Below are 13819 nucleotides of genomic sequence, written 5' to 3'. Positions count from 1 at the left end.
TATTATTATTTTATTTTTGGACATACAGTCTACATATTTACCCAGGCTGATCTAAAACTCTTGGGCTGTTACAGTTCTCCTGACTTGGTCTCCTAGTTAGCAGGGACTACAAGTGTTGCCACGGTTCCCAGCTTTCTCATTTTTTCAGGTCCCTATTTTCCTAAGTAAAGCTGAAGTGTCTCTGAGCCTTCCTTAGGGTCCAGCACCATCACTGATACTGAGCATTTACCATTTGTAAGACATTCTAGACATTTTATACCCTTTCTCATTTATTCCTCATCAAGTACTTTAAATAAATACTACTACTGTTCCCACTTTGACGAAAACTGGAGTTCAGAGTAATTTATCCGAAGTAATTTATCCAAACTAACAAAGCCACCTCTCCTGGTTAAACTTTCATCTGGCTGTGAGGGCCTAAGAGTGTTCTGGGCCTCCGCCTCTGGCCTCTGCTTTATATCTCCCTGGCCACAAATGTTGCAGGTATTTTCAAGTTTTGTAGCTTATTCAATCTTTCCCTTTTCTGACCTCTTCCTTTTTATATGCCATGAGACCAAATTGTCCCTATCTGATAAAAAAACTGTATGTTTTCTTTGGGAAGGATACTATATGAGAGTATAAAAAAATGCATGAGACATTATTCTTGCCTTCCAGCAGATTAATTACGCAAATATAGACAACTAACAACAAAAGTAGCAGTGCTGTCTCCTCAAGAAACAGTCCTACTAAACTGCAACTCATGGTTGACCTTCTTTAAAAAGTCCTCTTCCTCCAGGACCCCACAGTTCAATCTCTTCTAATTCTCCAGAACCGATTCTTTGCCCCTTCTACTAGGTAAGAAGCCTGAACTTAAACTACCAGCGATCTCCAGATAACCAAATCCGAAGTCCTTTTCCCTGTATGTGCTCTTATATTCTCAGGACACTCTATCTTCTTGGTTAACATCTCACCTCAGCATTCTGACTTACCTCTTGTCCTTTAAACCTACCAATCTTTTACCAATCTTTAAAACTACTTGCCAATTTTCATTTCTAGCACTATTATCAATGAATTTGTAGCTCCCTAGGCTGGCCCCTCAAACTAAACAGGTCTAATATCAAATTCATATATTTTCTTTTCTTCAGCTTTACAGAGGTGTAATTCACAAACTAAAACTGTATTTGTTTGGGGTATAAAATATGACATGTTGTTTTATGTATACATTGTGAAATGATTATCATAATCAAGCCAATTGCTATTTCTTGGGTTAACACAGTTGTCTCTGCACGTAGTAAGAATATCTGACTTCACTTAGAAATTTCTTATATATGAATTTCTACATTTTTTTAAAAGAAAGTTTCCTGTCTGAATTTATCAAAGGAACCAGTTTTCACCTGATACAATATAAAACTAACTGTATGTGATTCCGTTTGCTCCTCACAAATTAACTGGTCGTCACCACCAACTTCCCATTCCTCACCCTGACTGCCGCCACCATGCCTGTTCAGGTGTTTTCCACCTAAATCCAGACACCTGCCAATGTGCTGACGGGGCTCAATCCCCACCCTCTCTAAGGTGGCAAAGGCGGCTGTGCTCAGAACAGCTCTGCTCCAACATGAATTAAGTGGGAGTGTGCAAGTATCTCCAGTCTGCTCTGTGTGTACTTTCACACTGGGGAAGGGCTGATGAGCTGCAATAAGCTCTCCCTCAGTGAAGCAGACTAAGTGTGCACTCCTGTAACATCCCAAGGTGGGAAATTTATACCTGCGTCAGTTAGCATACAGAGATCACAAGTGCTACTCTTCTAGTAAGATGGCACAATGCTATCAGATTAATCTTCCTGAATGACCACTTCTGAGCACGTTTTTCTCTTTTGTGACAGCATTTGAAGTGTCCTCCCTCACCTACAGGTTCAAGGACAAACTCTTCAACCAAATAGTTCAGGCCTTTACTGAGCTGGCCCTAAAGAAACTTCTTATATTTGTTTCCCACTAATGCCTCAGTTTTAGGTGTACACAATCTTTGCTGAAACATTTATCTTTTAATGAATAATACTATTCATTTGACAATGTATATGCCACCTATTGAGGTTATTTACTATCTATCTGTCTATGTAGTTTAGAAGTTCCCTAAAGATGAAGAAATTGAATTAATAACTTTGTTCAGCGTCATACAGCATGTTAGGGTTAGGGTCAGAACTCAGTCTTTGGGTATGAAGATCAATGTTTTAGCTGTTATACCACAATGCTACAATGTGATTAGTTTTAAATCCCTTCAAATCATTTTTATTATTAAATTATTTTATTAAACATGAAAACATTTTAAAGAAAGAAAAGATTCTAATAAAATATACTGCTGATTCAACTATTATATTGAACATAACATGAAGCAAGTGAAAAAGTATCTGTTCCATATATGTAATTTTCTTTAAAATATATGACATTTAAAAAATACATATTACATGTAGCCATTTTCTGTATGTTTGCTGAGATATAAAATGGAGAGTTAAAGCATCCAATGGGCAGCCTACATTATACACACACATACATATTATATCATCTCTATTTTTCTCCTGACTCTTAAAATTCCCAGAATAGGATTTATCCTAGACATTCCAGACTTCTTTCAAATACACAATATGCTCTAATTCAGAGTAATAAATTTCTCATGAGATAAGCTAACTGTTCAAAGATTATTGATTGTTGACACCATAATCAAATATAAGTTGACCTATGTTAAAAAGTAAATTTTTTACAAAAAAACTAGCAGGATTTATTTTAATTAAATACAAGAGAAAGCACAGAGGTATATTTTAAGATTGTGTTAAACAATTCTTTGATTGCCCTTTGAATGAAGTGTTCAAGAATAATGTTACAAGACTTTTTATTTCCTTGTAAGATACCACACATAGCCTTTTTGTACAGAGTTGCCATAGAAGCAGTAACGTTACTAGAAATGCCCCATTAAAAGTACGCTCTTCAAAAGGTTTAAACATACCCTTTTAAAAGCCATTCATTGATGGATGTGAGTGATAAAAGCTGAAGAAAGAGCCATATTGTTGCTGGGAAGAATGCAAGTGTAAAGATCTGAATAAAAAGATGCAGTTTTAAATGCACCAAAGCACTGGTCAGCTCCTGGAAAAATGAAGGATACAAAGCAAAGGTAAGAAAACTACTTCTGGAAAGAGATTACCACTAAAATAATATCACAAGCTTTTAATTTTGCACTTCTTTCATAGTTAAAATCTTTAGAGACAAATGCATAAGAAATACACTTTAAAAAGAAAAAGTACTCATGACATTATAAGGTACTCTGATACACAACTTTTGAAATACTCTAACTTCTTTCAAATATGCAATAAGTGCTAATAAGTCAACCTTATAAAATTCTAGACCAGGAGGCATAACTAATTACCTTTACACTAGTTTAGGTTTGAAAACTTATGACATTATAAACAAACATGAATGTTCATGTACATTAGAAAATGAATCTTTTAAAAAATGTTTAGCAGGACATATCTTTTTAAATTAAATACTTTTCTCATTATGCTAAATTTGTAAGTCCTTGATTTGGCAAGATATTACTGATTCTACAAATAATAATGTTTAAATGGGTCCCTCGATGTGTCTATAATTCAAAATGATCCCCCAGTCTACCTGATGCAATTCCTTGCTAACATTTATTAAATGACAGCTATAGGCCATCATCTAAGCTCATCACTTTACATCTGTTATGTCAATTAACTCTCAAAACAACCCTGATAGGAAGATATTATTATTATCCCTATTTACTGATGAAGAAATTGACATTGAGAGCTAAGACATGGTGAAATCAGCATCAAGCCCATTGCTAACACAACATCACATCCACGACTGCTTCCTCCATTACATACACTGCTATCCCAGGGAGGGTGCAGAGGGGGTACAATGCACATTAAATAGAATAGGACTCTTGCAGTGAAAAAAACAGTAATTGCTTAACCTCCAGGGTTCAAATACCTATAAACTTATATTTGCATATAAATGTATGCCATGTGGTTATCAGCTGAAACAAAACAAATTTAGAAACCAAAAGTATAGTCCCTTAAAACACAGAAGTCACCACTAAAATACATATATTTGAAGATGCCAGAAACTCACTGGTTATAAACACAACTCTAATTCACCTATAAGAAAGATGCTCAAAACATCCTCAGCCTCAGAGATTGTAGCCACAGTTCACCAGTTTGACAAACAGTAGTTAATATGACTCATTCACCTATCACCACCTTCTGGGATCTGTCAAATTCGCCTTCCAGAGACATGAGGCAATTCTATTCTGGTCATAACAGGTTTCTACAAACACAGAAAGAACTTCTGGCCATCTAAGTCTAATGTAGGATGACTGAAAAACACCAGGCTTACCACAACCAGCATAAGGTCCTTAGATTAGATCTTAAAAACAAAAAGCCATCCTACAATGACTCAGAATTCTTAAAGTTGTACCCAGAAGAAAACTTGAGCAGTCTTGAAACCAAATCTCATTTAAGAATACACAGAGGTCCCTGGCAAATATAAAATGAGTAATCATCATTTTCATTTTTAAAAGTCATAGTAACATGATTAGCTACAGTACAGTAACTAATCACCTCTGTCTCTCTACCTACTCCCTCTCCCTCAAACCCCCTCTTTCTTCCTCTAGGAATTAAAACAAAGCCTTTACACTGCGCCATATCCCAAACTCTTTCTTTTTTTTTTATTTTTGACAGAGTCCCACAAAGTCTGCTAAATTGCCTAGGTTGGGCCTGAACTTGTGGTCCTGCTCCCTCAACCTCCTAGAGTGCTGGGATTATAGGAGTAAGTCAGCCACCATGTATATACCCACATTTCAGATAGGAATATCAAATGGCATAACTTTTCTGAAGTAATTTTGGAATATATGTAAAAAATTATAACATAATTTATTCTTGGGGACTCCAAAGTTTATGTTAAAAGTAGATGATTATAAACATATATACCCAGAATTGTTCATCACAGTATCATAATATAGCACAGAAAAACCTGCAAGTAAGGTAAATGCTCAAAGCAGGAAAATATTTAAGAATTATTAAAAATTTGTGTGTCTGACTTATTTCACTTAACAGTTTCAGAGTGCACTCATTTTCCTACAAATCATTCGTGTTTATTCTTCTTTATGGCACAATTGTACTCCACTGTGTATTGTCTTTATCCATTCATCTACTGATGGACAGACAGGCCACTTCCAAGATTTAACCACTATAAATTTTGCTGCTATAAACATAAGCATGCATGGATATCTTTTCCTCTCTTGAGAAGACACCTAGAAGAGAATCACTGGGTCAAATGGATTTTTAGTTTTTGGTTTTGAGGAATCTCCATATTGACTTCCATGGCGGTTATACTAGTTTACAGTCCTAGCAACAAAGAAGGGCTCCTTTATCCTTGCAGCTTTGCCAGTATTTGTTATTTCTTGATTTCTTGATGATGGACATTCTTTCTGGGGTAAGATGGAAACTCGAAATTGTGTTGATGAGGACCCAAGAATATGAGATTTTACTTGTACTCTGCCAGCAGGAATGTAAACTGATATAACCTATGGAGAACAATCTAGAGGCTTATTCTTTAAGAAATATTCACAGTGTGGTTGGAGGGATATAGCCCGAGGTTTGATCTTAACCACCATTAATAAAAAGAAGAAAGCAAAGCAAAGCAAAACAAAGGCCAGGCAAGGCAAAACTTAAGATCTATATTCTAGCATCTGGAATGTCTATCATAGCTTCAACTACGAATATCATTTGACCTAGTAATTCTAGTTCGAGGAATTTATTTTTTGAAACTAGTTTGTGATATTGAAATCTTGTAAATCATCTAAATGTCCATTGGTAGAATTGAAATATATCACAACACATCCATACACCAACATACTATTTGGCATGTGAAAAAAATGGGTTATTTATGCATTTATATGAAAAAATCCACATGATACCCTTAAGTAAAATATGTTATACAACAAACAATATAAAATACTACAATTTGTGAAGAGATGTAGATGTTTTGCATAGCATTATCCTTGGAAATGCATACAGAAATTGTTAACATTGGTTGTCTCCAGAGAACAGAAGTAAAAAGGTAAAAAGGTAAAGAAAGGAAGACTTTCATCATACATACTTTTTGTACTTTCTGATTCTAAACTTTGTGAAAATAATTATATGTTTATTAAAGGAAGCAAAATGCAAATTATCTTATTTCAAAGTAAAATATTATGCTGGGGATTTAGTTCAGTGCATAATTGCCTCCCTGCCAAGCACAAGGTCGTGAATTTGATCCCTGGTACCAAAAAATAAAAAATAAAAATAATAAAGCAAGATATTGTAAAATATAAATGAAGACAATTTTCAATTGTATGACAAACTATTATATACTGTTAAGTGGGAAAAATGGGGTAAGATTTTACATACATATGCCTGCAATTGTATATACCCATATAACTCTATTTTTAAAAGTAAATATTTTAAAAATATGCATAAAACATGTTTAGGTAAAAATGGACTAAAAGCTTTTTTGTGCATATTAATATTAGTTATTTTCATCCTTTCTAACCTTTCCATAATGAGCAAATAATACTTTTATAATCAGAAAAAATGTTTTAAAATCATAGTTAGAAAATATTACCTGATCTAATAAATCACAGTTAGGAACAACGGACAATGCACTGAAATAATGGACAGTAAAGAACTCAGCAGAAAGAGACTCAGCAAGAAGCCGAACCACACCTGCCCCAGAGCCAGGGTCTGCCCTGGGGAGTGGGAAGAGACTCAGCTCACCTTCCCCTGAGCCAGGCAGTGTGGGGTGTGCAGGCTAGGAAACCAGAAGAGCACCTTTCCCTCCCCCACCTCATGAGCAACTGGCTGAGTCACAGGAACTCGGGGGGAGAGGACAGCAACTGAAGTGAAAGAAGGAGCCAGATGCTTGTACTCTTTGATTGACTCTGCAGGCCTGGGGCTGGTGTCCTGGGCATCTGTCTGGAGGATGGCAGTGTCTATTATGGCAACCTTGGGGGATTTCCTCCTGTCTTGCTTTTGAAATCTAATGTTTTGTTCCATTTTACTGTTTTGTTTTATTCCTGTATTTGATAATCTGAGCAACTATTTTGATGATAACAATATCCAAATACCAACCATTATTAAATTCCCATTATCTTGTTTCGAAAACCTATAGAGCTATTATTGTTTTGTTATTGCTATTATGGATTTTTAGTTTTATTGGCTTCATGATTTTTCGTTTCTCTTTAAAATAAAATTTAAAAAAGAAGAAGATGAACATGAAAAAGAAGGAGAAGAAGACCCAGCAAAACGACTCATATTGGCCTACCATGTTGGGCCATAAGGATCCTCTTAACAGAGATAGTAGATATGAAGGGCTTCTCAGAAAGATTTTCAAGACTGTCACAAAACTCACACACTTTCTGTATCTTGTTACAACTATAAAGATAAGGAGGATAATTTGGGCTCACTGGCCACAACTGAAAGGAAAAAATAGTATTAATCCATAGAGAATTTAGGGCCATATATTCAAATAAATGCCACCAAGAATAACTGAAAAGTTGACTCTGTATTACATGTTGTTTATTCATCTGCAAAACAGGTCATCATCCATTAAAATAAACTTGAGATATATACACTCCATGTCATGTCCTGATTATATCAGATTCTCACTGAGAACATCAAGAAGTGCTTAAAACCAGAGCTCCGCCTGGGATGTAGAAACATATTCATTATGTGCCGAATTTTCTTGTAGTCCTTATTTGACCTTTATCTAATTCCCTTTCTGAGAGTCAGTCTCATAGCTTTGGACTTGAAACAAGCAGCATGAGTTTAAATGTTAGAATTTGCTGTATTTACTTTTCAGCTAGTAAGTTTTTAAAAATTGTAGTCTGTATGGGAAATAAAGAAAAATTCTTTTTCAGGCCCTGAGCCTCTTGCTCATCTTTGTTTCTATTTTGAGCACCAAGCATGGTGCCTTGTAGCCAGATATACTTAATAGGTGTTTCTATAAGTGAATTGGTCCTGTCACAGCCTGCAAAATGACAAATACTCTGAAACTGTATGTTTGAAGTTAGCTAAGTGTAAAACAAATTTAAACTGTGACCTTCAATATGACAAAATTTCAGAAATTATTTCAACAAGTATTTTAAAAACTACAAATCAGGCAGGGACCCAGCAAGGCACCCATGGCAACAGCAGCTGCGGTAGGATGCATGCAGGTGGACTGCCCCAGGCAGGGACCTCCCAAGACCCATGCGTGGACACACACACCAGCAGTTGGTAAGTCAGATGAACCCGTGCTGTGCTTTGGCACATAGACAGATAGAACAGAAGGGGGCAGGTGGAACTACCATACTTTCCTTTCACATATATGTAAACTCAGCAACAAAATGCTAACCCCAGCTCTCAAATCTGCAGGCCAAGATGAGCCCTATACCCAGCACAAATCCCACTGCAAAATTGGCTGGAGTACGAGACACATTTCTGAGATCAGACTTGGACCTACCACAGAACCGTGAACACTAGAAGAATTTTACTACATTTATTCTTCTACGTTTGTTGGATCAGTTTTCCTTTTTCAATCTAGTTGAGATCTTTTTTGTACTTTTAGGGTTATTTCTATTTTCTGTTTTAGTCTTTCTCTCTCTCTGTTTCTTTTCTCTTTCTTTAATGACTTAGATTTACAACCTTCTTTTATGTTTTCTTCTGGTTGTCTTCTAATTCTCTTTCATCAACTATCTTGCTTGACTTTAGACTTCTGGGTGAATAAACATTGTCTCTTTTCTGCCTGAATAATTTCAATACTCCTCTGCTTCCTCTTTCTTCTGTCCTCCAGTTTCCCAAAACTTAGGCGATCATCCTATGCCCCCCAGCCTTGCTCCTACTGTATAGGACCTCACTCACCTCTCTATCTTGCCACTTATCCCTCTTAATCTCTCCCACTTACAACAGGTAAAACCATTCCACTGAAGGGAATAGTCATTTCCTAGAGAAGCCTTGATACTATGGATAAAGTTATCATAAGAAACTTATAAACATCAGCACAGAAAACAAAATACAAAAACTAGAAAAGAAACCCCATATCTCCAGCCCACTAAAGAAAACCCAGACCACAATAACATAGAGGAAATCAGAAGTCAACCAATGGAACTTCCTGAAATGATAGCAACAGATGTGGAAAAATAAATGGAAAAGGCTATAGCAAAAATAATCTGTAAGGTACAAAAGGAAATGATGATCAAAATGAATGACATTAAAGCCGATATAGGAAACAAAAAACAAGTTCAGGAAAACAATGGGACGTGTGAAAGCCAAACAAAGGAAAGAAATAGAATCCATGAAACAGATACAAACAGAAGTCCAGGAGATTAGAAACTCCACCGAGAGTACATGCAACAGATTGAATGAAAGTGAGAATAGAATATCAGATCTAGAAGACAGGGCTGTAGCTAGCAACCATAAAAAGAAAAGTATCTTAAAAATAACAAGAGATCATGAAAAAATCAATCCAACCACTGCAAGATGAAATAAAGAACAACATAAGCTTGACTGGAGTCAGTGAGAAAGCTGCAGTGCAAAAGACATAAAAACAAAACAAAACAAAACAAAAAAACCACTCTTCACAAAAATAATGGCAGAAACCTTCCCAAACATGGATAAAGATTTTGAGATGCAAATAAATGAAGCATACAGAACTCCAATTAGCCATAACCAAAATAAATCTATACCAGGCACATAATAATCAAGATTCCAATAATCAGCACAAGAACAGGATATTAAAAGCTACTAGAGAAAGGAAACAAATCACCTATAAAGGAAAACCCATCAGAATCACAGCACACTTCTCAACACAAACCCTCAAATCAACGGGTGCTTGCAGTGAAATATTTCAAGCACTAAAACAAAACAATCTTCAATAGAGATTGATGTACTCCACAAACTAACTTTCAAAATCAATGGAGAAATACAGATACTTCCATGAGGAAGAACAACTGAAGAAATTTATGACCAACAAACCAGCTCTATAGAATGCTCTGAAGGATATATTAGGAGACAATGAACACCTCAAACAACAAATACCATGGAAAGAAGCAACCAATCAGGGTAAGCAGCTAAACAGAAGAGAAAGACAGGAAACAGACAAGAGGAAAATAGCACAAAAAAGATAAACCAATATGGATCAATTGTAACTATCAATGTAAGTGGTCTCAACACACCAATCAAAAGAAATAGACTGGCAGAATGGATCAAGAAACAAGATCCAACAATGTGCTGAATTCAAGAAACACATTTAACTCAAAAAGAAATTCATAGACTAAAAGTCAAAGGATGGAAAACAATTCTCCATGCTACAGAAACCCAGAAAAAAGCAAGAGTAGCTATTCTATTTGCAGACAATGTAAACTTTAAGTCAAAACTGATCAATAGACAAAGAAGGTCACTATATACTTAAGGGAAAACTCCAAGAAGAAGAGATAAAAATTATAAATAGATATGCACCAAACATCAGTGCACCAAACTACATAAAACAAATTTTTTTAGACTTTTTTTTGTACCAGAGATCAACTCAGAACCTTGCGCTTGCCAGGCAGGAGTTTATGTCACTGAGTTAAATCCCTGGCACCCTTAAAACAAATATTAACAGACCTAAAAAAATAAATAAATAAATTAGCACTAACACAATTGTTGTAGGGGACCTCAATACTCCACACTCACAAATAGACACATCAACCAGACAAAAATTAACAAAAAATATCAGAATTAAACCAACACTGTGATCAAAAGGACCTGGTAGATGTCTACAAAGTGTTCCACCCCAAAACATCAGAGCACACATTCTTCTCAACTGCATGAGATATTATCCAAAACAGACCACATATTAGCTAAAAAAAACATGCATAGGGAAATGTAGAGGAATTTAAATCATTGTACGCATACCATCTGACCACAGCACAATGAAACAGGAAATCAATGAAAAAAAAACCACAAAAACTATATAAGCATGGAAATTAAACAACATCCATCTGAACAACCAACGGGTCACTTAGGAAATTAAAGATGAAATTAAACAGTATACATAAACAATATACAAACAGTATACATAAACAGTATACATAAACAATGCTAACAGAACACACTGGAACTTACGGGACACAATGAAAGCAGTAGTACAAGGGAAATTTAGAGATGAACTCATCAGAAAAACAGAATGAGCTCCAATAAACAACCTAATATTAAATTTAAAACGTTTAGAAAAATAAGAACAAATCAAGGGGCTGGGAATTTAGCTCAGCGGCATAAGCACCTGCCTTGCAAGCAGGTAGTCGTGAGTTCGATTCCTGATACTGTAAAAAAAAAAAAAAGAAGAAGAAGAACAAATCAAACCCAAAGCTTTTACAAGGGAGGAAAATGTGAAAATAAGAGCAAAATTAATGCAATTGAGACTCAGAAAACAAAACAAAGAATCGATGAATTGAAATGCTGGTTGTTTGAAATATTAAATAAAACTGATAAACCATCAGCTAACCAAAAGGAGGAAAGAAAAAAACACAATTCAAGTAATTAGGAATGAAAAAAGGGAAATCACAAACAGATCCTACAGAAATCCAGAAACTCATCTATACCTCCTATGAGAAGCTGTACTCTAATAAGATGGAAAACACAGAAGAAATGGACAGATTCCTAGACATAATCAAATTGCCAAAACTACGTCACGATGACATAAAAATTGTCAATACTGCCAATGAAATTGAAAAGTAATTAAAAATTTTCCAACAAAGAAAAGCCCATGTCCATGACAGATATAGTGTTGAATTTCACAAGAAATTTAAAGAAGAACTAATGCTACTAATGCTGAAACTGTTTAAATAAATTGAAATGGAGCCAGTACTTCCAAAATCATCCCTGGAAGCAAGTATTATCCTGACTCCAAAACCAGAAAAGAATCCACCCAAAAAAGAAAATTACAAGCCAATCTCTCTGATGATCATAGATCCAAAAGTCTTCAATAAGAAACTACAAACAGAATGCATCAAATTATCAAGAAGATTACACACCATAACCAAGTAGGACTCATACCAGGGATGCAGGGATGGTACAACATACATAAATGAATACATGTAATACACCATAGCAACAGAGTGAAAGAATCACATGATCATCTCAATAGATGCAGAAAAAGCTGATAAAGCCCAACACCCATTCATAATAAAAAGCCTACAGAAAACTGGAATGGTCTTGACCCCAATCTGATAAAAGCTATCTATGATAACAGCTAACGTCACATTAATGATCAAAAACAGAAAGCTTTCATCCTACAATCAGGAAAAAGACAAGGATGTCCACTATCACTACTCCTATTCAATAGAGTTCTGGAAACTAGCCAGAACAATTAAATAAAAGAAAGAAATAAAAGGAATAAGGGGTAGGAAAGGAGGAAATTAAAATATTATTTGCAGATGACATGATACTATACTTAGAAGACCCCAAAAACTCTACCAAAAGACTTGTAGACTTTATAATCAAATTTACCAGCATAGCTAGATACAAAGTCAGCACTCAAAAATCAATGGCATTCCCGTACACAAGATTACAGAGAGAGAAATCAGGGAAACCAAACCCTTTAAAATAGCATCCAAAAAAATGAAATACTTAGGAATCAATCTAGTAAAAGATCTATACATTGGAAATTACAGTACTCTGAAAAATGAGACTGAAAAAGCTATCACAAAATGAAAAGGTATCTCTTGCTCATGGGTAGGAAGAACTAACATAGTGAAAATGGCCCTACTTCCAAAAGAGTTACACAGATTAAATGCAATCTCAATCAAAATACCTTCAGCATACCTCACAGAACTAGAGAAAACATTCCTAAAATTCGTTTGCAATCAGAAGACATCTAAAATAGCAAAGGCAATTCTGAGCAACAAAAGCGTGTCAGAGGCATCATAATTCCTGACCTGAAATTATACTACAAAGTTAATACGGGGGGGAAAAAAACAGACCTGAGGATCCATAAAACAGAAGATGCAGACACAGCTTCAAACACACTCAACCACCTTATCTTTGACAAAGAAGCCAAACAAGTTCACTAGTAGAAAGACAATCTCTTTAATAAATGGTGCTGGAAAAACTGGCTTTCCTCATGCCAAAGACAAAAACTAGAACCATGTCTATCATCATGTACTAAAGTCAAAATGGACCAAAGATCTAAAAATTAAAACAGAAACCCTAAATTTCCTGGAAGAGAAAATAGGCAGGAATCTTGAATACATAGATGTAGGCAGAGACTTTATGAACAAAACTCAGACAGCATGGAAAATACAACAAAGAGTCAACAAATGGGATCTCATCTTATTAAAAGTTTTTGCACAATAAAAGAAATCACTAACAGTGAAAAGACAATCCATAGAATGGAAAAAAGTATAGCCAGTTGCGCCTTAAAAGACTTATATTGAGAACATACAAAGAATTTTTAAAAAATCAGAATTCCCCCAATTCAAAGATCCAATCCAATAATGGGTATCTGACACGAATACAAAATTCTCAGGTACAGAACTAAAAATGGCAAATAAATACTTGAAAGTATGTTCCATATCACTGGACATTTGAGAGATGCAAATTAAACAATAAGATTCCATCTCACTCCAGAAAGAATAGCTATCATCAAGAAATCAACTAATAACGAATGCTGGTGGTGGGCTGGGGATTTAGCTTAGTGGTGTAAGCACCTGCCTGGCAAGTACAAGGTCAAGGTACCTTTTATGGTACTAGTACCATAAAAACAAATGCTGGTGGGGC

The 13819-nt window shown here is 35.4% G+C and overlaps 1 protein-coding gene across 8 annotated transcripts in view; it reads right to left on the bottom strand.

Annotated features, from left to right (window-relative positions):
* Positions 1 to 13819, bottom strand: part of Slc10a7 (solute carrier family 10 member 7) — a 241857-nt gene that overhangs the window by 216548 nt on the left and 11490 nt on the right. For 5 of the 8 annotated variants that reach the window (XM_013160396.3, XM_013160398.3, XM_063260808.1 and 2 more), the window contains exon 3: positions 2974 to 3110. The exons of the other annotated variants lie outside the window; for them this stretch is intronic. In XM_013160396.3, the coding sequence (XP_013015850.1) occupies positions 2974 to 3110 (137 nt within the window). The remainder of the gene's footprint in view (positions 1 to 2973; positions 3111 to 13819) is intronic. 8 annotated transcript variants of the gene reach the window in all.

This window comes from Cavia porcellus, unplaced genomic scaffold (genome assembly GCF_034190915.1).
Source record: "Cavia porcellus strain 051 isolate PalLab524CR breed Dunkin Hartley unplaced genomic scaffold, mCavPor4.1 scaffold_14, whole genome shotgun sequence".
In the NCBI taxonomy this organism is placed as follows: domain Eukaryota; kingdom Metazoa; phylum Chordata; class Mammalia; order Rodentia; family Caviidae; genus Cavia; species Cavia porcellus.
Note: the sequence above shows the minus strand (reverse complement) of the source record. Positions and strands in the feature narration are given on the sequence as shown.